Source organism: Bos grunniens, chromosome 22, assembly GCF_055505025.1.
Source record: "Bos grunniens cultivar Pamir isolate PY7600 chromosome 22, Bosgru_T2T1.0, whole genome shotgun sequence".
Taxonomy (NCBI): Eukaryota; Metazoa; Chordata; class Mammalia; order Artiodactyla; family Bovidae; genus Bos; species Bos grunniens.
This window is the reverse complement of record NC_141186.1, coordinates 1,802,362-1,829,573: the sequence shown is the minus strand read 5'-3', so window position 1 is coordinate 1,829,573 and position 27,212 is coordinate 1,802,362. Positions and strand designations below refer to the sequence as shown.

At 38.2% G+C, this 27,212-nt stretch overlaps 1 protein-coding gene across 7 annotated transcripts in view; it reads left to right on the top strand.

Annotated features, from left to right (window-relative positions):
• Positions 1-27,212, top strand: part of NEK10 (NIMA related kinase 10) — a 267,626-nt gene that overhangs the window by 217,903 nt on the left and 22,511 nt on the right. For all 7 annotated transcript variants that reach the window (XR_015150824.1, XM_086365568.1, XM_086365564.1 and 4 more), the window contains 2 exons: positions 3,810-3,910; positions 14,156-14,266. Coding sequence is in view for 6 of the 7 variants with exons in the window: in XM_086365568.1 (XP_086221694.1) it covers positions 3,810-3,910; positions 14,156-14,266 (212 nt within the window). In the remaining variant the exon portion in view is untranslated. The remainder of the gene's footprint in view (positions 1-3,809; positions 3,911-14,155; positions 14,267-27,212) is intronic.

The following is a 27,212-nucleotide window of genomic DNA, read 5'->3' as shown; positions in this document are numbered from 1 at the left end:
AATCATGAACATACTATGCATGACTGACATTGACATAAGATCAGTTTATATGGCATCTTTTTTTTTTTTTTTCCTGGCCACATTCTGTAGCATGCAGGATCTTAGTTCCCCAACCAGGGAACAAACCCAGGCCCTTGACAGAACATAGATTCCTAACCACTGAACCACCAGGGAATTCCACCTATGATCTCTTTTTAAGGGAAATTTCTTTTAATAAAATTGTCAATATAAATATGTGTTATATTTTTGGTGAATAGTTAAGTATAGTATTTTCAGCGTGCTAATCTGAAAGACAGGGAGGATGCTTTATATGACTAACGTTTGCCATGAAGTTGGTAGTTATTAATGTCTAATGAATAAAAATTTTAAAGATATATATTTGGATTTTTATTATTTTTGTTTTCCTAAAATTACTAATGGCTACATATTTTGGGATAGGGAATATAAAAAACAGTGATGATTTGATAAGGTAGAAAAGGAGGAATAAAAACTATCCTACCTAGGATTAGCTGAAGTTGTTCAGGAAATCAAGAGGGTTTGCAAGTGTTATAGTCAGACTCCCATCATTATGAACCTTAAATTTATTTCTTCTCCCCAGTCCTAACCCATGTGATCACTCACATCTCAGTAACCCTGCCAGAGCACCCAGAGTGCTGAACTGGTCATGCAATCCTGACTTGTCATGGCATAACAGCAGCAGATATCCTTGAGAGACTGTCTTTAGTCTAGGTGATGGGGTTGGGAATTGCCCTTTAAACTGAACAGAAGTAACAGATTAGGGGAAAATACTTATAACATATAAAATACAGTGAAAGGATTAGTATTCAGACAATGTAAAGGGCATATACAAATCAATAAGAAAAAAGAAACTTGGGAAACAGAAAATTCACCAAAGAAGTGCAGCACCTCATCAGCATTGAGATAAACACAAAACAAAACAAAATCACAATGGTAAAATTGAAAAGTTTGACTATAGTGTTGATCAAGGGATAGAAAAGTGGATTCTCTTCTGGTTAGAGTGCAAATTGATTCAGCTCCTTTAACATGTATTTGTTAAAATTGCAAATATATGTATCAAAGGGCCCAGCTACTTAATTTCTCATTTACACTAAAAGACCTCTTGCACTATGCACAGTGAGGCACACACACATATATTCACTGTATGAACACATATATTCACTGCAGCATCATTTACCATCATAATAAGTTGAAAGAAAACTAAGTCCCTATCAAGACAGAAGTGTATGCATGCATACAGAACATGCATGCAGAACATGTAGTACTGTTCAATGGTGGTCATTAAAAATGAGCTATAATTGATAAGAAATTATATAACTATATTTGATAAGAAATAATCTCCAAGACAGAATAAAAATTGTAACCAGACTTACAATGTGTCACCATTTATTTAAAAAGAGGGAAAGAAAGCATGAGGTAGCACTATAGATTTTCTACAATAGTAGCTTTCAAAGTGTTTTTTTTTGGAAATGATCCTCAGGAAGGCACACATTTCATATCTAGACTGAGTGAACCCTTACTACATGCAGTACTCTGACATTTTTCTATCCTGTTTTATTCTGTGCCATTCCTTTCCACTTTGCAAAAGCTGGTCCTGGCTCATTAAACTGATTCAGGACTCAACCATAGTTTGAAAAATATTGCTCTGAAGGTGCACACTGAAATATGTAAATAGAAAAGTAACTGAAAGGCAACGCACCAAGCTGGTATCAGAGGTTGCCTCTGGGGAGAAGGCTGATGGACGGTGGTCCCAGGGGTTCTAGAGTCTCTTCTGTGATTACTTAGGTTATTGCACATTTGTCTGCCTATTTTATAATAGGCATCTGTATATATACATTTTAAACTGTACTTTTTAGAGAGTAAGAAATCAAAGCTATTTTCAAAACTCAAGGAATTACTGGGATTGAGAGAGTAGTGGCCAAGGGTCTTAAAGAAAAATTGTTGCACTGCATATTGAGTAGTACAGAAGGCAGGCATTCTAGCTAACTATTTCTGTTTTATATATATGGCCACAGATATAAAACATCAACTAAACTACATAAGTTTTAGATATCAGTCTAGACAAACAAGTAATTACAGGGGTGGTGTGGGGAGGGAGATAGGAGGGAGGTTCAAAAGGGAGGGGATATATGTATACCTATGGCTGATTCATGTTGAGGTTTGACAGAAAACAGCAAAATTCTGTAAAGCAATTATCCTTCAATAAAAAATAAATTAATTAAAAAATAAAACTATAAAAAATAAAAAAATTATTTTAAAAGAATAATTATTTCTGCAAAGAAACATTACTGTAGAAAATATAATGTATGTATACTTGGCCATCTCTGCAGGCTGAAGCAGATATGCCCAGTTCTCTGTTTTCTATTTCAGAACTACCTTAATTCTTTCTGGTTTATCTTCACATTTTTACACTAAAGGGTAATTTATTAAGCCTCATCTGAAAGGTCAAGTAACTCATGTTTACAAGAAGTTAGACATAGTTCCTAGAGGAGGTAGATCCTTTAAATTTCAAACATTTAAATGGTATTATATGTAGATGGATTAGAACTAGATGATTTCTTGTGTGAATTTCTCAACACAGTAAAAGCACCCATAAGAAAAAGAATATTTTCTTTTTTTTGTAGTTTCCTAAATATACACTTTCATATGCTAATTGTAAGACAAATTGAATCTTTTAATGGCCACATTAAATTTTCTCTATAAATGTTTCGAAAATAAATTTTTAGGGTAAAATATGTAAGCCTTCTAAGAAAGCACTTATATAAGAATCATTTTTCAAAATCTTAGCTGTTGCTAAAGCAATGATTGTGTTCACATTTAATTTCATCTACTCAAGGTTTCATTGAGGTAAAAAAAGAAGGTCTTTGGAACTTTTCTTTAAAAATGAGAATTTGGGAAGAAAAGCATTATTTTAGAAAGCATGCTACAGGTTGTAGCAAGGCAGGGAAAGAACAGGAAGATGGGAGAGAGGATAGTATACATCCACCTATCTGGTCTTTCTTCCGTTGTGGATCTGAGGTTGAGAGGAGGCAGAGGGGACCTGTGACTAACATGGAGGTTGAGGCCTTTCTTTTAAATAGCTTTACATTCCTTGAAGTTAAGAGTGGGACTTGTGCCTATGACACGTGAATCTGGGAAAGTGGCTTATATGCAGTTTGGCACCAAGCTAGCCTAGGACTGTGAAAGTGATGTGGCTCTATGATGAGAATTCAGAATACATTATAAATGTCTCTTATTGATACCCGAAGGGAGGTGAAAATTATAATTCATAACAATTTTCAAACCCTTGATTATATTACAAATTATAATTTATTAGTTTTTTTTGTTTGCTCTGTAAGATTACCTATTCAGTATTTGCATTTTGGTAGTTTTAATAAAATTAGTTTTATTTGCTATAATGAATTACAAATTTTAAAGTGTGATAGTCTCTTAACTGCACATATCTGATGCCTACCTTTTCAGTGGACACAGTATACAAGACACCACTGACTGCTAGTGGCAGCCTGGTGTAATTGCAAGCAAATTTTCCAAGTGGTAAATAGTCTTCCAGATGTTATCAGTAACATCATCATGTTACTCAGGGGTCTGAGAAGTAGAAGGAAGGAATTATGCATCCAATATCATAACATATTGAAGTGTTACAAACTCTCTACATAATGTTTCATTGGCAGGATGAGGGTTTTTGCTTTAATTGTTTTTTTCCCCCTGAATTTTACCCCATTTTTCCATTAATATGGTGTTTGAAGGGGAAAACCAGGGTCTTCACTAACTGCAGATTTTTTTATCCACAGCATCTGCAGGAATTGCTGTGTCACAGAGGAAGGTACGTCAGATCAGTGATCCTATTCAGCAGATCCTAATCCAGCTGCACAAAGTCATCTACATCACTCAGGTCAGTGTGCCAGCTTTTTATTTCCTTTTCATCTTAAGTACAAGTTTGGTGCTAATATTGCCGAAGAACTCTTTGAGACACTCTTAGAATCCACTCCTGTGCATGTTCTCTGGGTTGCTACTAATATGGAATAACAAAATCTTGCAGTTTTTTTTTTTTTTAAATGTATAAGCTATTACCTCTTTGGTAATGATGTGTACCAGTTTCCCTGGATCATATTTCCCTGGATCATACCATATCCAGGGGAATTGGTACACATCATTACCAAAGAGGAAATATGATATGAGATGGGTCATATGAGATATGACCCTTGTTCTTGACTTAAAGCTCACTATTGTGGGTCTTAAGAGGAATGAGTATCTCTTTTAAAAATATTAGCCCTCATTTGTCCTAGGTGAGGTTAGTATAGAGTTTTGAAGCAAAAGAAGGCTTGTCTTCTCAGATGCAGGGTTTAAAGCTACTTCCGCTGGCAATGATAGCTCAGAGTGAGTTGAGTTTCAAGATAGTCAGTTTTATCTGGGTCCAACAACATGTCCCTACTTGGAGTTTTAGTATTCTAATTTTTTTTTTGTGCCTTTTGCATGAGAAATTTGGTGAAATGAGCATTCAGCTGACACTGTAACTCAGCAATCTACTCAATTAGATTCCTGTTTGATTATTAGCTATACCAGTGCTGTGGTAGCAAGAAGTACATTCTATTAGGGCTGTCATGGAATCTTTCTGGCTCTTAGACTATGATTTGAGCTGACAGTTAAAGGACCCAAGCCTGTCATTGTCTCTGTAAGTGCTGCAGTACATCTGAAGGACCCACCTACCTCCCCATCCGTGTGGTCTTCATACTGCCTGATCATCAAATGTAGCAGTCGCTCAGGCTTCCAGGGTGCTCCCTTCAGTTGGCTCTTCACCCAGATGACTGTGATGAACTGCAGCAGTACTGCATGCCATGGATCACTAGCATCTTGTGTCCTCTTGGCAAATAACCCATCAGTGGGCTTAGTTCCAAGGGTACAATCAAACCAGTTTTCAAATACCATCTGTGTGGCTCCTCCTGGACAATCCTGGAACCAAATCTGTTTCATTAAGAGTCTATGAAAAGACTCTTTTCATAGAAGAGAGAACAGAAAAGGGAACAGAAACCACAATGATTTCAACAGGGACAGTTTCACTTAAATACTTATATAAGAATTACTCATAATAACAGGGTATCATCTATTGAGGTGGAGAAGGCAACGGCAACCCACTCCAGTACTCTTGCCTGGGAAATCCCATGGACGGAGGAGCCTGGTGGGCTACAGTCCATGTGGTTGCGGGGAATCAGACACAACTAATGTGACTTAGCAGCAGCGTCTACTGAGGAGGGGAAGAGAAATTTAAAGACCATAAGAGCAGATAGGGAAGTCACTATTTATAGGGCTAAGGAAGAGCACCCAAGAAAGGAACAAAATGAAAGAGGACACCCTATCCTGGGCTGAGGTTCAGACCTTACTGGAAAAACCAGAGAAATATTCTGAGGTTCTGTGCTTTGGACCTGCTGGAAAGCAGCATGTAAGGATAACATGCTAGGAACTGCCCTCCGTGGAACCAGGTGAGGTGCCAGAGGTAGGTTCTGCTCCATGGAACTCTTCAGAAAGCTGGTTGCAGGGTTGGTGCCACTGAATTTGGCTGAGGGTTAGCACCACTTGAAGTTCCCTTCCCTGCTGACCATTCAATGCTGCCGAACTAAGGTAAGGGAGGAGCATCACTGGAACCAGAAAGACAGGCTGAATCCTCTACTAGCGCCCTCTGCTGATAGATCTGAACATCCAGCCAGCTGACAAGGGACATATGTTTCAGTATCACAAACAGGGCGGAGAAGGTGGATTTGGAAGTGAGAGTAAACAAACTGACAACGGGCACAGTTAGCCTGGGGGCTTTATGAGGGGCTCCCTTATTTGGAACCTGCCAACCTCCAGCTTCTCACTGTTCCTCCTTTGACTTCTGCCCATCCTGGAGAGTACCTGGCTCTTATCTATCATGTTTGAATTGTTTTTTATGGATTTTTTGGTTGGTTCACTTTTAAACTAAATCTGGTATTCTTTCCAGTTACCCTGAGGGCCACCCTTTTGAGACTTAAGAGTCTAAAGTTGATTACTTTTTCCTCCATTTTCTGCCTACAACCTTTCCCTTATGCAACCCTACAAAACTGTCTACCTGATTGAATGAAAGTAGGTGAAGGGGCAAGAAAATTGGTTAATAAATCAAAATATACTCTGCCATATCTCTATTGAGTAAAGGTATTATATTCAAAAACACATTTCCATTTAAATACTGATATAAATATGTGGGGAAGCATTTTTAACTGTAGTGTTATGGAAATAACTTCAAATAGCTTTTTGGTTACCTTAACAATTCACTACCAAATTAAGAGAAATATCCTTTGAAATTTAATTTCTATATGTCTGTCTTGATCATTTTTATATATTAATAATAAAAATAAAAAATAATGAAACCTTTAAAGGTTTTTTATTATTAATATATAAAAATGATCAAGACAGGACAACTTGGAAGAAATGGACAAATTCTTAGAAAAGTACAACTTTCCAAAACTGAACCAGGAAGAGACAGAAAATCTTAATAGACCCATCACAAGCACCGAAATTGAAACTGTAATCAGAAATCTTCCAGCAAACAAAAGCCCAGGTCCAGACGGCTTCATAGCTGAATTCCACCAAAAATTTAGAGACAAGCTAACACCTATCCTACTCAAACTCTTCCAGAAAATTGCAGAGGAAGGTAAACTTCCAAACTCATTCTATGAGGCCACCATCACCCTAATACCAAAACCTGACGAAGATGCCACAAAAAAAGAAAAAACTACAGGCCAATATCACTGATGAACATAGATGCAAAAATCCTTAACAAAATTCTAGCAATCAGAATCCAACAACACATTAAAAAGATCATACATCGTGACCAAGTGGGTTTTATCCCATGGATGCAAGGAATCTTCAATATCTGCAAATCAGTCAATGTAATACACCACATTAACAAATGGAAAAATAAAAGCCATATGATTATCTCAATAGATGCAGAGAAAGCCTTTGACAAAATTCAACATCCATTTATGATAAAAACTCTCCAGAAAGCAGGAATAGAAGGAACATACCTCAACATAATAAAAGTATATATGACAAACCCACAGCAAACATTATCCTCAATGGTGAAAAATTGAAAGCATTTCCCCTGAAGTCAGGAACAAGGCAAGGGTGCCCAGTCTCACCACTACTATTCAATATAGTTTTGGAAGTTTTGGCCACAGCAATCAGAGCAGAAAAAGAAATAAAAGGAATCCATATTAGAAAAGAAGAAGTAAAACTCTCACTATTTGCAGATGACATGATCCTCTACATAGAAAACCCTAAAGACTCCACCAGAAAATTACTAGAGCTAATCAATGAATATAGTAAAGTTGCAGGATATAAAATCAACACACAGAAATCCCTTGCATTCCTATACACCAACAATGAGAAAATAGAGAAATTAAGGAAACAATTCCATTCACCATTTCGATGAAAAGAATAAAATACTTAGGAATATATCTACCTAAAGAAACAAAAGACCTATATATATGTATAAAACTATAAAACACTGGTGAAAGAAATCAAAGAGGACACTAATAGATGGAGAAATATACTGTGTTCATGGATCAGAAGAATCAATATAGTGAAAATGAGTATACTACCCAAAGCAATCTGTAGATTCAATGCAATCCCTATCAAGCTACCAACGGTATTTTTCACAGAGCTAGAACAAATAATTTCACAATTTGTACGGAAATACAAAAACCTCAAATAGCCAAAGCAATCTTGAGAAAGAAGAATGGACCTGGAGGAATCAACCTGCCTGACTTCAGGCTCTACTACAAAGCCACAATTATCAAGACAGTATGGTACTGACACAAAGACAGAAATATAGATCAATGGAACAAAATAGAAAGCCCAGCGATAAACCCATGCACCTATGGACACCTTATCTTTGACAAAGGAGCCAAGAATATACAGTGGAGAAAAGACAATCTCTTTAACAAGTGGTGCTGGGAAAACTGGTCAACCACTTGTAAAAGAATGAAACTAGAACACTTTCTAATACCATACACAAAATAAACTCAAAATGGATTAATCTAAATGTGAGACTAGAAACTATAAAACTCCTAGAGGAGAGCATAGGCAAAACACTCTCCGACATAAATCACAGCAGGATCCTCTATGACCCACGCTCCCAGAATATTGGAAATAAAAGCAAAAATAAACAAATGGGACTTAATTAAAATGAAAAGCTTCTGCACAACAAAAGAAACTATAAGCAAGGTGAAAAGACACTCTTCAGAATGGGAGAAAATAATAGCAAATGAAGCAACTGACGAAGAATTAATCTCAAAAGTATGCAAGCAACTCCTGCAGCTCAATTCCATCAAAATAAATGACCCAATCAAAAAATGGGCCAAAGACCTAAACAGATATTTCTCCAAATAAGACATACAGATGGCTAACAAGCACATGAAAAGATGCTCAACATCACTCATTATCAGAGAAATGCAAATCAAAACCACAATGAGGTGCCATTTCACGCCAGTCAGAATGGTTGCTGTCCAAAAGTCTACAAGCAATAAATGGTGGAGAGGGTGTGGAGAAAAGGGAACCCTCTTACACTGTTGGTGGGAATGCAAACTAGTACAGCCACTATGGAGAACAGTGTGGAGATTCCTTAAAAAACTGGAAATAGAACTGCCATACAACACAGCAATCCCACTGCTGGGTATACACACCAAGGAAAACAGAATTGAAAGAGACACGTGTACCCCAATGTTCATTGCAGCACTGTTTATAATAGCCAGGACATGGAAGCAACCTAGATGTCCATCAGCAGATGAATGGATAAGAAAGCTGTGGTACATATACACAATGGAGTATTAGTCTGACATTAAAAAGAATACATTTGAATCATTGCTAATGAGGTGGATGAAACTGAAGCCTATTATACAGAGTGAAGTCAGAAAGAAAAACACCAATACAGTATACTAATGCATATATATGGAATTTAGAAAGATGGTAATGATAACCTTGTATGCGAGACAGCAAAAGAGACATAGATGTATAGAACAGTCTTTTGGACTCTGTGGGAGAGGGTGAGGGTGGGATGATTTGGGAGAATGGCATCGAAACATGTATAATATCATATGTGGAACAAATCGCCAGTCCAGGTTCAATACATGATACAGGATGCCCGGGGCTGGTGCACTGGGATGACCCAGAGGGATGGTATGGGGAGGGAGGAAAGAGGGGGGTTCAGGATGGGGAACACATTTACACCTGTGGCAGATTCATGTTGATGTATGGCAAAACCAAACTAACTATATTGTAAAGTACAAAAAAAAAATCAAATTTCATGGTTAAAAAAAATAAATAAATGGATATATTTTATTTCTTTACTGGATTCCAAAGTATTTTAAAGCAAGAATGAAACAATTATTAACACCTAATTATTATGCTTTTACACTTCCAGCATAACAAATTATTTCATATTTTTGGCAAAATGCCATTCCTTGCTGCAAGTTCAGATATAACCATGGTGATTGTAAAAATGTACTTCCAGAATTCTTTAAAGTTTATGACTTTGTACATAGTAAGGAATGATTACTCTTTGGGAAACTAAATTACAGTGCTCACCAAACTTAATGCCTTTCAAATAAAGGAGATAAATAAAAGGCTAAACATTACATTCGCATATTCACCAAAGGTTGAAGACCAGGATCAGTTTTTCCCCTCTGGTAATGGCAAAGGAAAACTTCTGAAAGTAAAACTGAATTGACAAAGCAAAACAAAAAACCCTTCTTGTTCATGTATTTATATACTAGGCTCTCAAACTCTCACAGACTTATGCTGTGATAGCACTCTGAATTGCAGAGCCAGGTCCCTTCTGACAACCAACAAGTGACTTTAAATGGGAAACTGCTTACTTTTGGCTGGTGGTGACATTTCCTACCCAATTTCCATGGAGACAAATCTGTGGAAACAATCTAAAAGCAGCTATTTTTAGAGACACAATGTTAGAATCCTTATCCTGCCTCCAGTGATTTTTCATCTGTTTTCATCAAAAATGAGATAGTAATCTTAAGACCAGTGAGCTGAGAATGAAATCAGTGGTTCACTTCCATTGCTGAAAACCAAAATTGATCTTTGAGCAATTAAGGTGACTGAAATACATATGTTAGCAGGAGTCTTCATGTGTTATTGCTTAGGTAGAAACTTTGCAGCCAATGTAAGTTTGGATTTAACTCTATAGTTAAAATTTGATTGTTGTGTTAAATAAATACTTTGAAAATTAGCATATTGCAACTTTTTAAAAATGGAACATCTGTCTCCTAGAGAGTAGACTGTTAGTTTGGTTGGAGCTCCTTTAGATTGTCATCTTAGCAACAATACTTGTTGCCAGAAGAATACAGAGATGTGGTCAGGAATAGCAATGAGCTGTCCTCAGATGGAAAATGCAGGACTAACTGTCATCAGGGCAACATACTGTTTTTTTCCAGCAGTGGTGATGGATGAAGTTAGATCCATCTGTACCCTCTCATCTGGATCTTCTGATTCCTAGGGGCAAGGGTGACAGATTAAATAGAATTTAGGGCAAATCTGTGTTTCTCAAGTGGACTCAGGTTTTCAGGGTTTGTAAACTCTTAAGGCAAATAGATGGGGAAAAAATGGAAACCATGACAGGCTTTATTTTGGGGTCCACAATCATGATGGATGAGCCTGCAGCCATGAAATGACAAGATGCTTGCTCCTTGGAAGAAAAGCTATGACAAACCTAGACAGTGTATTAAAAAGCAGATACATAAGTTTTCCAACAAAAGCCAACATAGTCAAAGCTATGGTTTTTCCAGTAGTCATGTACAGATGTGAGAGTTGGACCATAAAGAATGCTGAGTGCTGAAGAATTGATGCTTTCGAACTGTAGTGCCAGAGAAGACTCTTGAAAGTCCCTTGGACAGCAAGGAGATCAAACCAGTCAATCCAAAAGGAAATCAACCCTGAATATTCATTGGAAGGACTCATGATGAAGCTGAAACTCCAATACTTTGGCCACTGATGCAAAGAGCCAACTCATTGGAAAAGCCCCAGATGCTGGGAAAGATTGAGAGCAAGAAGAGAAGGGGGCAACAGAAGATAAGATGGTTGGATGGTATCATCAACTCAATGGACATGGGTTTGAGCAAGCTCTGGGAGATATTGAAAGACAAGGAAGCCCAGATAGTGCTTCAGTCCATGTGGTCACAAAGAGTCAGACATGACTGAGTGACTGAGCAACAACAACAAGAGAATTTTACATTCTGTGTATTTATTTTGATGATATGCTGAACAGTTTAGCATTTACTGAAATCTCCTTTTAAACAATAATATGTCAAATCACTTTTTTTCGATAGGAAAGATATTATTTGAGTCACTATCAAAGCAGATCCTGTGGGCTACTGAAAGGTTGTTGTTGAGCCATGAAAGATGCCAGGATTCTTGGTCTCTGGAAGAGAGGAATTCAATCCAGGGCCAGTGACAAGGCTTGATCAGAGCTTTTGTGTAATAAAGTTTTATCAAAGTATAAAAGAGATAGAGAAAGCTTCTGACATAGATATCAGAAGGGGGCAGAAAGAGTGCCCCCCTGCTGGTCTTTAGCCAGATGTTTTATGTCTGTTCAGTTCAGTTTAGTTCAGTCGCTCAGTTGTATCTGACTCTTTGTGACCCCATGAATCGCAGCACGCCAGGCCTCCTTGTCCATCACCAACTCCCGCGATACCATCCGGCCATCTCATCCTCTGTCATCCCCTTCTCCTCCTGCCCCCAATCCCACCTAGCATCAGAGTCTTTTCCAATGAGTCAGCGCTTCGCATGAGGTGGCCAAAGTGCTGGAGTTTCAGCTTTAGCATCAGTCCTTCCAAAGAAATCCCAGGGCTGATCTCCTTCAGAATGGACTTGTTGGATCTCCTTGCAGTCCAGGAGACTCTCAAGAGTCTTTTCCAACACCACAGTTGAAAAGCATCAGTTCTTCGGCGCTCAGCCTTCTTCACAGTCCAACTCTCACATCCATACATGACCACAGGAAAAACCATAGCCTTGACTAGATGGACCTTTGTTGGCAAAGTAATGTCTCTGCTTTTCAATATGCTGTCTAGGTTGGTCATAAGTTTCCTTCCAAGGAGTAAGCATCTTTTAATTTCATGGCTGCAGTCACCATCTGCAGTGATTTTGGAGCCCCCAAAAATAAAGTCTGACACTGTTTCCACTGTTTCCCCATCTATTTCCCTTGAAGTGATGGGACCGGATGCCATGATCTTCGTTTTCTGAATGTCTGTTAGGAAGCTGTTAATCAGATAAGAGAGACACCTCAAGGCTGATGGAGTTTCTCCAGGCCCCTCTCCCACAATATGCATTTTTGAGATAGAATGGCACTAGGTGTGTCATCCCCTAGACATGGAACAATTGATATGAATACTGGTTTGTTGAGCTATTATCAGCCCAAGGTTTGAGAAAAGAAAAAAAGTTAGTCTAGTTGAAACTATTTTGAAGAAAGGCAAATTCCAAAGCAAATATATAATACATTAACATAGCTTAAGAAAAGCATTTCCATAAGAAAAACGCATTGGTTAGCTCAAGGTTAGAAAAAAGTTAAGTTAAGGTGGAACCAGGTATTGTCATGGCAACACAGAATTTTAAGAGAAAAATATCTGATGCTTGCACCCTATTTCCTCCATTTGGAGACCCTTGGCCTTCCTGCCTGTTACCCTCTCACTACTGATGGTCTGCCAATGTATTTTTTGGAGACACTAGAGGATATAGTTCCTCAGAAAGAATCCATATATTATGTTTGAGGAAACCTACTATATAAACATACAAGGTTTTATTTTTTCCTTCTGTTACTTTGGAATGATGAAAACAAACAAAAACCACACTTTTAGACTTGTGATGTTGAGGGAGTCATTCTCTCTTCTAGACTCAGTTTCATCATTCAGGTGGCCTATGGGACTATGAGATAAGGGAAATACAGTATGTGAAATGTTTGTAAAGTGTTATACTAGTGTAATGCTAGTGATGGTGGTGTTTGCTCTCAAGCAAAAGTAGAGCTGGGAGACTCAGAAAGTGTCTTGGGTGTTATTTAAAGTCTGACTTACTCACCTATAGAATAGTTCCTGATTTATAAGTTTATTGTCAAGAAAAAAAGTGAGCTAATGCCCACAAAAGAGAACAGTAGTGCCTGGCACATACAAATTATAGGTAGTAGTCATTTCATCCTTAGTATTATAATATATATATATATTTACCTGTACTTATGTCATCTGCAGTTAGACTATGCATGAGTTACCATTCTGTGCAAAAACTTTAATTCTTCACAAAAACTTTAAAGATAGGGTACTGTCCCTTGTGATGCCCCGTATGTGAATCTTTAGTTGACTGAATATTGACTTATGCAAGAAAGGTTTTATGAAAGTCAATTCAAGCCATCAGGAGTAGTAAAAGCAATTCTAAGTTAACTAGAGGCATATCAATTTAGTTGCCAGAACCAGGGTAAGTCACTTTTCAAGGACGCACTGGCGCTGTAGCGGACAATAAGGCATGTCAGGGAAGACTGCCACCCTTCCCTTTGATGGACAGAACCGCGCTGGGCCGCGCCTGAAACGCTGTGCACCAGCTCTGCCTTGCGGTGTTTGACTCAGGGAGGTGGAAGCTTCTGGTGGGTAACAGTAGGGAGTTACCAACTCTAAACAGTGCTTCTCATGATACTTTCCCTTCTCTACCCCGAACAGTGGCTTCCTACTACTTATTTATTAAATCTAATTCATCCTGACTGAGCCCTGATGTATACATATTCATTTCTCTCTTTCTTCTTTCATAGAATACATCTTTCCTTGTAAGTCTGTTATTTACAAAATTCAGTTTATATGTGCAACTAATATGTAGTTTAGTTCTGTGAAAAATAACATCAATAAAATGAAAGAACAGTAATATAATTAGAAGTAACCTTTTGAAAGAAAACACAGTAAAATATTTTTTCTGGATTGTAGACTGAAAAATTGTAGTATCAAATCATGCTATTTGGAGCAAAATTTAAAATTCTTCTTTAGTCCTATTGAATGAGTATTGTTACCATCACAAATGCTTCTTGAGAGTCAGCTATGCATTGTTAATGACATGCTTATTATAATTTTCTCATTTTATGCAGCTTCCTCCAGCTTTGCACCACAACTTGAAAAGAAGGATTATAGAGAGATTCAAGAAATCCCTCTTCAGCCAGCAGAGTAACCCTTGTAATTTGAAATCTGAAATTAAAAAGGTACAATATTCTTCTACATATAGAAATTCTTTTATTAACAAAAACACATCATATGAATTAAATTTTATCCTCCCATGCTTGAATCCTCTATTAAACTCTGCCCTTTCCTAAAGCATGTTATCAATGTTTGTCTTAGCCCATTTGGGCAGCTATAGTAAAAATGCCAAAAACTGTGAGTTTATAAGCAGCAGGAATTTATTGCTCACAATTCTGGAATCTGGAAGTCCAAGATCAGGTGCCAGAATAGTTGAGTCTAGTAACCTCTTCCAGGTTTCAGACTGTCAACTTCTTGCTATATCCTTATGTGGCAGAGGGAGGTAAGGGAGCTCTTCCAGGCCTCTTTTATAAGGGTACTTTCAATAAGAACACTTATATAAGGGCTTTATTTTTATGGCTTAATTACCTCCCAAAGGTCCCTCCTGGGGGATTAGTGTCAATATACAAATTTGAGAGAACACGAGCACTGAGACCATAGCATACTTAAGATATTAAATCAAGGATGTGTCTTTGCCTCTAATTTTCTCACCTTTATTTCTGAAGCCATCAACCTCAGAAGACTAATAGAAAGTTCTTTCAGTGTTATTGTGTGCTTCCTAAGAAGAAATGTTATTAAATATCTTTAATATAAACAAATATATATGTCCTTTTAGAGAATTCTACTCCAATCTTTATCAGAATATTCTTCACCAAGCTCATAAATTGAAGTTTGCAACCCTGAACAAGTCACTTAAGCATCTGAGGTCATAATTTTTATCACTTAAGAAGGTGAAATGAGCCATTTCTTAAAGTTCTTTTCTTCTTTGACATTAGAGAGTCTCCTAGACTTTGGGTGCTGGTAAATATTCCTATTCTTACATAAGAAAACTAAATCACCAAGAGGTTAAATCAACCCCAGATGGAAAGAAAACTGTTTATTTCTGATTAACACAACTTGGCGAAAGGGTATCCTTTTGACCTTGTTGGTAGCCATTCTGATACAGGCCTTGGAGATGGTCACAGGTTCTGTTCTCCTGTCCCAGAATGACACAGGCCAAACAGCTTGGACCCACTGGTGTAAAGATGCTTGATCCTGTTCCAATTTTGTGTATTTTTAAAAAGTTTCAGCACATACTGGTGCTGAAGCTGAAGTTCTAATACGTTGGCCACCTGATACAAAAGCCAACTCATTGGGAAAGACTCTGATTCTGGGAAAGATTGAGGGCAAGAGGAGAAGGGGGTGACAGAGGATGATATGGTTGGATGGCATCACTGACTCAATGGACATGAATTTGATCAGACTTAGGGAGACAGCAAAGGACAGGGAAGCTGGGCATGCTGCAGTTCATGGGGTCGCAAAGAGTCAGGCACAACTTAGTGACTGAACAACAACAGAATATACTTAAACTTTGGCTCAGGCATGCTGCCAATGAACTTTTTATTTAAGGTTTATTTGAAAATTTTACTGTATCCAATCTGTAGCATAAATCAACTCATAATCTGGGCAGTGTTGGAGTATGGAGGGAACCAAAAGTGCCCACTGAACTGAGAAGGTGTCTTGAGACCTATAAACAAGGCAGGCAACTCTGTATAATCAAAGTTGTTCCAGAGTAATTTACAGGGTGAAATTCCCTGGTGGTTCAGCGGTAAAGAATCTGCCTGCCAATACAGGAGACATGGGTTTGATGCCTGGGTCAGAAAGATCCCCTGGAGAGGGAAATGGCAACCCACTCCAGTTTCTTGCCTGGGAAATCCCATGGACAGAGGCTGCAGTCCATGGGGTTGCAAAAGAGTCCAACATGACGTAGTGATTGAACAGCAAACTTACAAGGTGGGATGGAGATCAGGTGGACAATGACCCAGAAGCATTTGCAGCTGCTCCCTACACCTTCAAGGAGCCACTGGGATGGTTTTATAGTTAACTTAGGGTGTGGGGGTTGGTGCTCGGAAACAGGATGTGCCTTCCTAAGTCAAGTTTACGAATTGATAACTGGTCACATGGGCACAAGGAATACCTCAACCAACATCTTTATCATTGTCTTTGGGGACAAGCATCGCATGGAGGCCACCTGGTCATGATGATTATTAAAAAACTTCTCTTAACAACTAAGGCCCTGACAACAGAGATGTGACTTACTGGCCAGTACAGTCCTGAGTGAGGTCAGGGGGAGGACAAGAGGAGCCACACGGGCCCACGGTGCTGTCAGTTACCCTGACAGTCATATGGGCTGTTTGATAAGAAATACAAGAAGTATGTTTTTGCTTCTTTGCCTTACATCAGTGGTATCTGCACATACACAAACAGGGGATGGGGAGAAAAATGCATTCCTGCAGGGAAACAAACTATAAACCCTACCTCATCAGGTAGAGAGATCTTTTGGATTATCTTGGCAAATAAGGCTGAAAAACAAAGATAGGGGAGATCAAAATAGAGGTGGAGGAGCCTTCAGATATTTATTGCATGATATTCACATATTACATCATGAATACCAATAAACTGATTTATTTTGTCTCTTCTGGGTCAGCCTGTCTTGTTGCAGAGCACCAGCTCTAGGGTGCATGGGCTTCAGTATTGGCAGTGCACAGGCTCAGTAGCTGAGGCTCGCAGGCTTTAGAGTGTAGACTCAGTAGTTGTGGCTCATGGGCTTAGCTGCTTCATTGCATGTGGAAACTTCCCAGACCAGTGATCAAACCTGTGTCCCCTGCATTCCACTGCACCACCAGGGAAGACCCCAATAGATAGATTTTTAAAAGATAAAAGTTCAAATCCCCCATAGAACATTACATTTTACCAAGTTTTATTTCTTATTAAAATGATGTTCAGAATAATCCAGTCTGTACATGCATTCACTTTGAGATCCTAGCTTCATGAGAGGAATATGCCTGCCATGAAATGAGGCTTGAAGGTGCTGCGACCTGTCCCTGCTCTGTGATCCCAGCAGGCCTGTCCTTAGAATAAATCATTGCTTCTTTGTGACTTGGGTTTTCAGTTTTGCATCCTTTCCTTGGCGTCTTTCTTTTTTCTCCTTTTCTTTTGTTATGCCCCCACCCCCACCTTGTCTGTCTCCTCTTTGCTGTCACAGGTTGCCACCTTCTGTTCCTGTTCTGGGGCATGAGTAAACCAGAGGGGGGCATAGATTCATTGCTTTCAGCTTTGTTAAGATGCAGATTAAATTATCCTATGAAGAGGGCTGTGCCCTCCTCATCTGATACTATGTGTGTGGTGGTCCTTACCCTTATGGTGGTTCGTACCCTGCCATCAGGCCTCACCTCCCATGAGGTAAAGAAATCCTACGCCTGGAATATTAACCAAATTCTCTATTAACACCTTTCTTAACTTTTCCTGTCTAGAATTAATCCCCCTTTTCTCTATGCTCCAATCACCTTTTCACTCATATCATTGTGTTTTAAATAGCTTATTATTCTAACTGCTTGCCTTTTCTGTTTACCCAAAGGCAGTGAGTAAATTTGGTAATCTTTGACTCCCCAGAGTCGTACACAGTGCCTGGTAGATATTAATGGATAATTGCTGAATAGAGAATAAATTCTAGATTGATACACATATTCTGTGTAACATATCCTATACTGTGGTTCTGTTCTTTACTGATATATAAATATTGATATAATATATTTATATATTTCTCCTTGAAAAAGAAAGCCCTCCTGCCTCCAATCTCAATCTAAACAAGGGAAGTTTGTGACATGTTTTTCCCCCTTTCTGGTGTAATCTTTAGTTAGTGACCATTTTTGTTCAGAAATAGCTTTTTCATCCCCTGTACAATCATAGAGGATCGTCCACGCCAGTGGTGACAGCATGCAAAGTCAGTATGATTTCTACCCTCCCCTCTCAAGCTTATTCTAAAATCCAGGGACTCCATGTCCCAATTAAGTTTAAAGGAGTCATTATGGGATGATTGCGCCTGACTTATGAGTAGCCTGAGACCCAGCAGGATGTACAGAGGAATCAAAACATGGCAGAACCCTTTTCCAAGAAATTAAGCTCTCCGATTATGACTCACCTGAAGTGTCTTCAGTCCAGTCTGCTCAATCATGGCTGGGATTGCAGGGTGAGTAAAGCACCTAAGCAACTGTCTTTGAGAACTAGGGTTTTCAGCATGGGAGAAACGAGTAACAGAAACAAAACAGAAAATACTAATTCAAACTAGAGGTATCAATATGAATCAGTATTAATTCGTGACAGATCTTATCTTTTTTAAAAGAAACATATTTCCTAAATTTTACTAAAATGATCTAGAAATAAAGCAAGCAGCAGTGTGCTCCCTTTGCACCCATGGCTTTGGAAATACAGCCCATTGCAGTGGCAGGGCAGGAACTGAACATGATCATGTTAGAGTATCTTCACTCTATTTACAGATTAAATAGAAGCATGCTGTCAGGGCAACTGCAGGTGTGTCAACAGGACTCAGGAGCCAACTTTAAAGAGGCCCCCCACAGACTATTAGATAATTAAAGCATCAGTCAGCATCAGTCACCACAATTAATTGAAAGCATTAATGTTTAAAGAGATCACAACAGTGAAAAAAAAAATCCCTCATTAATTACCTTTGGAAGATGCTAAGTGACCAACTCATTATTTTTAAAATTTTTTAAAGAGAAAAGAATAAAACATTTATTCTGCCTTTCCCTTATGAATTCTTTCTCCGGGTAACTAAATTGATGAGGGGGAGTTTCCTCATTATCAAAGAACTTCAACTAATACATACTGAAGGAATAAAAAGAATTATCATTTTGCAGTCCCTGAATGAAATAAAGGATCTGACATGATCACTACTGGCTGCTGGTATCACAAAAAAAGGAGCAACCAGACAGTGTATGCCTCCTGATGGATGGATGTGGCACTCCTGTGAAGTGTACATGCTAAACACTTGAATCTGCATCTGATCAACCTCTCAGACTTAAGCCTAAGAAAATAGAGAGCATAAATACTGGACCTTTCTGTTAACAAAGTGACCTATAAAGTCTAATAAATACCAATAGAAAAGAGCTGTAGGTTAAGCTACACTATAAAATGAAAATTTTTTCATTAAAAAAATGAAAAATCAGGCAACATTTTATGTCTTAAAATGTTATGTAATTCAAAGAGGACAAGAAAAACATAAAGATAAGATGATTGACAAGAGAAGGGTGATAAAAGACATCAAAACATTTCTCACTTCTGGTACCTGTTAATAATTTCATTTATTTAGGCTTAATTTTCTTCAAAGTACTATCTCAGTTGATTAGGTTCCAAACTGTTTATGTAGTTGTTCTACAGCAAAGATAACCTTATTTTATGATATGGAAAAGTGTTACTCACTGAATTGTGTCCAGCTCTTTGCAACCCCATGGAACATAGCCTGACAGCCTCCCCCATCCATGAGATTTTCCAGACAAGAATACTGGAGTGGGTTGCCATTTCCTTCTCCAGGGGATCTTCCTTACCCAGGAATCAAACCTGGTTTTCTCACATTGTGGGCAGACTCTTTACCATCTGAGACACCAGGGAAGCCCTATGATATGGAAAAGAAGGTATAATTTAGAGAATGTAGTGAGGGTTACATTTGTAGTTTCTCCTACAAATTTTATTTTCTTTTATTTAGTTTTTGCCTAAAAAGTACTATATTCTCAAATGACCAATAAAGTGCTACAGTTCAGTTCAGTTCAGTCACTCAGTCGTGTCCAACTCTTTAAGACCGCATGGACTGCAGCACACCAGGCCTCCCTGTCTATCACCAACTCCCGGAGTTTACTCAAACTCATGTCTTGAGTCTGTGATGCCATACAACCATCTCATCCTTTGTCATCCCCTTCTCCTCCTGCCTTCAATCTTGCCCAGCATCAGGGTCTTTTCAAATGAGTTAGTTCTTTGCATCCGGTGGCTGAAGTATTGGAGTTTCAGCTTCAACATCAGTCCTTCCAATGAATATTCAGGACTAATTTCCTTTAGGATGGACTGGTTGGATCTCCTTGCAGTCCAAGGGACTCTCAAGAGTCTTCTCCAACACCACAATCACTCACCCCACTCCGCCTTGGCAACCACAAGTCTGTTCTCTGAGTCTCTGAGTCTGTTTGTGTCATATTTTGTATTCCGCATATAAGTGATATCATGTGAATTTGTCTTTCTTTTTCTGACTGACTTCATTTAGATGACAATCTCTAGGTTCATCCATGTTGGTTCAAATGGCACTATTTCATTCTCTTATGTAGCTGAGTACTATTTCACTATATATTTATGTTACCACATCTTTTCTATCCATTCATTTGTTGATGGACACTTAGGTTGCTTCTGTGTTTTAGTTATTGTAAATAGTGGTGCTGTGAACTTTGGGCACATCACCTCTTTGAATTATGGTTTTCTCCAGATATGTGCCCAGGAGAGGGATTGCTGGATCGTATGGCAACTCTAGTTTTAGTGTTTTGAGGAACCTCTATATTATTCTTCATGGTGTGCACCAACTTACATTCCCACCAACAGTCTAAAAGCGTTCTCTTTTCTCCACACCCTCTCCAGCAATTATTGCTTGTATAATTTTAATGATGGCTATTCTGACCCATGTGAGGTGTTATCTCATTGTAGTTTTGACTTACACATCTCTGATAAGTAGCAATGTTGAGCATCCCTTCATGTGCCTATTGGCCATCTGTATGTCTTCTTTGGAGAAATGTCAATTTATGTCTTCTGTTATTTTTTGACTGAGTTGTATGTTTTTTCTTACTGAGTTGTGTGAGCTATTTGTATATTTTGGAAATTATTTTCTTGTCAGCAGCATTGTTTGCAACTATTTTCTCCTAGTCCATAGGATATCTTTTCATTTTATTTATGATTTCCCTTGCTGTGCAAAAGCTTATATATTTGATTAGGTCTGATTTGTTTCTCTTTGCTTTTATTTCTATTGCCATGGGAGACTGACCTAAGGAAACATTGGTATGATTTATGTCAGAGAATGTTTTGCCTATGTTGTCTTCTAGGAGTTTTATGGTATCACGTCTTACATTTAAGTGTTTAAATCATTTTGAGTTTTTTTGTGTATGGTGTGAGAGTGTGCTCTAACTTCATTGATTTACATGCAGCTTTCCAACTTTCCCAGCATCATTTGCTGAAGAACTTTTACCCGTTTTATATTCTTGCCTCTTTTGTCAAAGATTAATTGACTGTAGGTGTATAGGTTTATTTCTGGGCTCTGTATTCTGTTCCATTGATACATATATCTGTTTCTGTGCCAATACCATGCTGTTTTGATTACTGTAGACTTGTAGTATTGTGTGAAGTCTTGGAGGCTTATGCTTCCTGCTTTGTCCTTTTTCCTCAAGATTGTTGGCAATTCTGGGTCATTTATGATTCCATATAAATTTTATGATTATTTGTTCTAGTTTTATAGAACAAATCATGTCATGGGTAATTTGATAGGGATAACATTACATCTGTAGATTGTTTTGGGTAGTATGGTCCATTTTAACAATATTAATTCTTCCAGTTCAAGAGCATTAAATATTTTTCCATTTCTTTGAATCATCTTCTGCTTCCTTTATGAATGTTTTATTGTTCTCAGTGTATAAGCCTTTCACCTCCTTTGTGGGTTTATGCCTAGGTATTTTTCTGATGAATTTTTTTTTTTTAACTTTCTCTTTCTGATATTTCATCATAGTGTAAAGAAATGCAACCGATATGTTAATCTTGCATTCTGCTACCTTGCTGAATTCATTAATACGTTCTAGTAGATTTTGTTTGGAGTCTTTATATTCATTGATAAGTTCTACTAGTTTGTGTGTGGAGTCTTTTGTGCAGAATCTTTACCATCTGTATAAAATGATGAAATTACCTCTTCCCTTCCAATTTGGATACCTTTTATTTCTTTTGTCTGATTGCTGTGCCTTGAACTTACAACACTGTGTTGAAGAGGAGTGGTGATAGAGAGCATTTTTATCTTGTTCCAGGTTTTAGCAGGAATGTTTTCAGCTTTTCACCATTGAGTATTATGTTTGCTATGGATTTGTCAAATATTTTTTATTATGTTGAGATATGTTCTCTCTATATGCACTTTGGTGATAGTTTATATCATGAATATGTGTTGAATTTTATAAAATACTTTCTTTGCGTCTTTGTCTTTTCTTTTATTGGTGTAGCATATCATATTGATTAATCTGCATGTATCGAAACATCCTTGTGACCCTGGGATGAATCCCACTTGGTTGTGGTTTATGATCTTCTCTATGTGTGTTATTGTATTCGGTTGGATAATATTTTATTGATAATTTTTATATCTATATTCATCAAAATTATTGGCCTGTAATTTTCTTTGTCCGTAGTATCTTTGTTTGATTTTGATATCAGGGTGATGGTGGCTTCAAATAATGACTTTGGAGTGTTCCTGCCTCTTTAGTCTTTTGGTAAAGTTTGAAAAGTTTTAATATAAATTCTTCTTTATATGTTTGGTAGAATTCCTCAGTGAAGCCTGAAATTTTGTTTGCAGCAAGTTGTTTGTTTGTTTTACAGATTCTGTTTCACTTCTAGTGATTGTTCTGTCCAAATTATCTATTTCTTCTTTATTCAGTTTTTGTGGACTGTATGTTCCTAGAAACTTGTCCATTTCTTCTCGGTTGTCCAGTTTGTTGGCATATAGTTGTTCATAGTGAAAGGTTGTTGCTGAGCTGTGAAAGATGCCAGGATTCTTGGCCTGTGGAGGAGAGGAATTCAATCTGGGGCCAGTGACGAGACTTGATTGCTCAGAGCTTTTGTGTGATAAAGTTTTATTAAAGTGTATAGACAAAGCTTCTGACATAGACATCAGAAGGGGGCAGAAAGAGTGCCCCGCTTGTTAATCTTTAGCTGGATGTTATATAGCTACTGCTACTGCTAAGTTGCTTCAGTCGTGTCCAACTCTGTGTGACCCCATAGATGGCAGCCCACCAGGCTCCCCTGTCCCTGGGATTCTCCAGGCAAGAACACTGGAGTAGGTTGCCATTTCCTTCTCTAATGCATGAAAGTGAAAGGTGAAAGTGAAGTTGCTCAGTCGTGTCCGACTCTTAGTGACCCCATGGACTGCAGCCTACCAGGCTCCTCCGTCCGTGGGATTCTCCAGGCAAGAGTATTGGAGTGGGGTGCTGTTGCCTTCTCCGATATAGCTACTAGCAGCCTGCTAGCTGGAGAAAGGCAATGTCTCAAAACTCAGAGACTAGCACCAGGCCTTTCACTTGCAACATGCATTTTGGGATAACACTGGCACAAGGTGAGTTGTCCTGGGCCATAAAACAATTGACATGAATCTTGAAGAAAAGCAGGTTTCCAAGCAAATACATAGTCTCATTAACATAGTTTAAGAGAACATTTGCATGAGTAAAATATACTGGTTTGTCAAGTCAGTTCTGAGTCTTAGGCAGAAGCAACTTGAAGACAGAGTCCTAGGGTATATGTATAGTTCATTAACATAACTTAAGAAAAGCTTTTCCGTAAGAAAAATGCATTGGTTAGCTCAAGGTTCGAGAAAAGTTCAGTTGAAACCAGGTGTCATTATGGCAATACAGAATTTTAAAAGAAACCTCTTATAAAGTTTGTATAGAGAAGGGGGAAAATCTAATACTTGTAGTTTGCTTCCTCCTGCCACTTAAGAGAGAGATAAAAAATGTCTTGACACTTGCAGCCTGTTTCCTCTGTTTGGAGACCCCTGGCCTTCCTGCCTGTTACCCTCACAACAGTATTCTCTTACGTTTTTTGTATTTCTGTGGTGTCAGTTATTATTTCTTCACTTTCATTTCTTACCTTGTTTACTTGGATCCTCTTTCTTTTCTTCTTAGTGAGCCTGGTCTGAGGTTTGGTAGTTTTGTTTACCCTTTCAAATAACTAGCTCTCTGTTGTACTGATTTTTTTTTTTCCTACTCAAGTTTCTATTTGATTTATTCCCTCTCTGATCATTATTATTTCCTTCCCTCTGCTACTTTAGGTTTTATTTTTTCTTCTTTTTCTAATCTTTTAGGTGGTGGTTTAGGTTGTTTATTTAGGATTTTTCTTGTTCTTTGAGGAAGGCTTGTATGGCTATGGACTTCCCTCTAAGGTCTACTTTCGCTGCATCCCATAGATTTTTCTATGGTTGTGTTTTCATTATCATTTGTCTCAAGGTTTTTATAAATTTCCTCTTTGATTTCATCATTGACCCATTGATTTTTTAGTAGTATGTTGTTAGTCTACTTGTAGTCATTTTTTCGGGGCTTCCCTTGTGGCTCAGCTGGTAAAGAATCTGCCTGCAATGTGAAAGACCTGGGTTTGATCCCTGGGTTAGGAAGATCCCCTGGAGAAGGGAAAGGTTACCCACTCCAATATTCTAGCCTGAAGAATTCCATGGACTGTATAGTCCAGGGGGTCACAAAGAGTCACTGCAGATGGTGACTGCAGCCATGAAATTAAAAGACGCTTACTCCTTGGAAGAAAAGTTATGACCAACCTAGATAGCATATTCAAAAGCAGAGACATTACTTTGCCAACAAAGGTCCGTCTAGTCAAGGCTATGGTTTTTCCAGTGGTCATGTATGGATGTGAGAGTTGGGCTGTGAAGAAAACTGAGTGCCGAAGAATTGATGCTTTTGAACTGTGGTGTTGGAGAAGACTCTTGAGAGTCCCTTGGTGCAAGGAGATCCAACCAGTCCATTCTGAAGGAGATCAGCCCTGGGATTTCTTTGGAGGGAATGACGCTGAAGCTGAAACTCCAGTACTTTGGCCACCTCATGCGAAGAGTTGACTCATTGGAAAAGACTCTGATGCTGGGAGGGATTGGGGGCAGGAGGAGAAGGGTCCGACAGAGGATGAGATGGCTGGATGGCATCACTGACTTGATGGATGTGAGTCTGAGTGAACTCCGGGAGCTGCTGATGGACAGGGAGGCCTGGCGTGCTGCGATTCACGGGGTCGCAAAGAGTAGGACATGACTGAGCGACTGAACTGAACTGAATCATTTTTTCTTATTCCTCTTTTTGTGGTTGAGTTCTAGTTTCATGCCATCATGGTCAGGAAAGATGCTTGAAATAATTTCCATCCTCTTAAATTTGTCTTGAGGCTTGTTTTGTATCCTCGTATGTGGCCAACCCTAGAGAATGTCTCATGTGCCTTTGAAAAGAATGTGTACTCTGGGTTTTTGGATGTAATTTATAGCCATTTTATTCCTTGTTTTCCAGTTGACTTTACATTTCTTTTTTGTTCCCTTCCTTTTCTTCTGTGGTTTGATGGTTTTCTTTTGTATTATGCTTGAGTTCCTTTCTTTTTGGTTTTTATGAATCTATTGTATTTTTTTCATTTGTGATTACCCTGTTTTTCAAGTATGCTAATCCATTCCTATATCTACTTGCTTTAGACTGATAGTCATATAGACTCAAACACATTCTTTTAAAAAAATATACATTTTTCTTACTCTCCTCCTCCACATTTTATGATTTTGATGTCCTCTTTTACATCATGTATATCCTTTTGCTGTTCATTTTAGATATTATCACTTTCACAAATTATTTTCTATTTTTTTAAGTTTGTATACTGACTTATTTATATGTCAGATTGTAATTTTTCTATTTCCTATAGATTATTGGTTCTTTTGACTTTTAAAAATTTCTTTTAGAATAAGTTTAGTATTGCTGTATTCTTTTAGCTTTTGCTTGTCTGAGAAATTCTTTTTCCCTACCTCTATTCTAAATTATAATCTTGCTAGGTAGAATATCCTAGGTTGCAGATTTTTCCCTTTCAGGACTTTTGACTATATCTTGCCACTCCTAGCCTGTAACATTTCTGTGGAGAAATCAGCTGAGAGTCTTATGGGGGTTTACTTGTAGTTAACTCTTTGTTTTTTTCTTGGTGCCTTTAAAATCCTCTCCTTAACTTTTGCTATTTTAATTATAGATCTGTTTGGGTTCACCTGTCTGGGACTCTCTATGTTTCCTGTACCTAGATATCTGATTCCTTCTTTAGCTTGGGAAGTTTTTAGCCATAATCCTTCAAATGTATTTTATCTCCCTGTTTTTCTTTCTTCTTCTGAAATACCTATTATGTATAATTGGCACACTTTATATTATTCCAAAGTTCTTGTATGTTGCTTTCATTTTTTTTCATCTTTCTTTCTGATATTCTGATTGGGTGATTTCCATTATTCTATCTTCCAGATCACTTACATGTTCTGTATTATTCAATTTTCCATTTATTACCTTTAGTTCAGCTTTCATTTCAGCAAACTATTTCCTAATTTTTCTTGGTTTCTGTTCATAGTTTATAGTTTCTTTTTATAGTGACCTGCATTTCTACTGATAGGTTTTATTCATCCCTTCAGTATTTTTATTACCTCTTTTTTGAACTCAGAATGAAGAGGTCTGTTTCATTGTTTGCTCTTCCAGGTGAACTCTCTTGATCATTTACTTGGGAGTGGTTTTTCTGCTTCTTCATTTACTTGTATTCCTCTGACTCTATGAGTTTATGAGAAACAGTTATATACTGTGGTCTTGGAGGGCTATTTTTATGTGGGAGAGTTCCTGTGTAGCCTGCATGGGTTTAATACTTTTGGTGCAAAGGCTGTCTTTAGTATGGGTGCCTGCCACCTCTTTCCTCAGTATGTGCTGGCCATTACCCTTTTGGTAGGCAGTGAGACTGGTGTTGTGATGACTATAGCCTGCACTGGATAGTAAGCAGGGCCTCATCTTTGCTCTTTCATTGTAACTGCCCTGTAAGGGACAGGGTCTACTCTTAGTGTTTGGAGCAAAAGCCCCAGATTCGTATCTGAGCTGCGGTATGAGGTAGGTGAGATTGGAGCCCTCATACTTGGAGAGGAATTACTGAGTATTCTTCAGCAGGAGATGTCTATCCAGGTGTGTGGTTGGTGGTGTCAACTGTCACCTGTTGTGTGGGCTCACAAAGAACAATATTGTTGGCACTGCCCTCATCCCCACCTCAACTGTGGGAATGCAGACATTTGGCCTTGGTGTCTCTCAGATACTACATTCACAA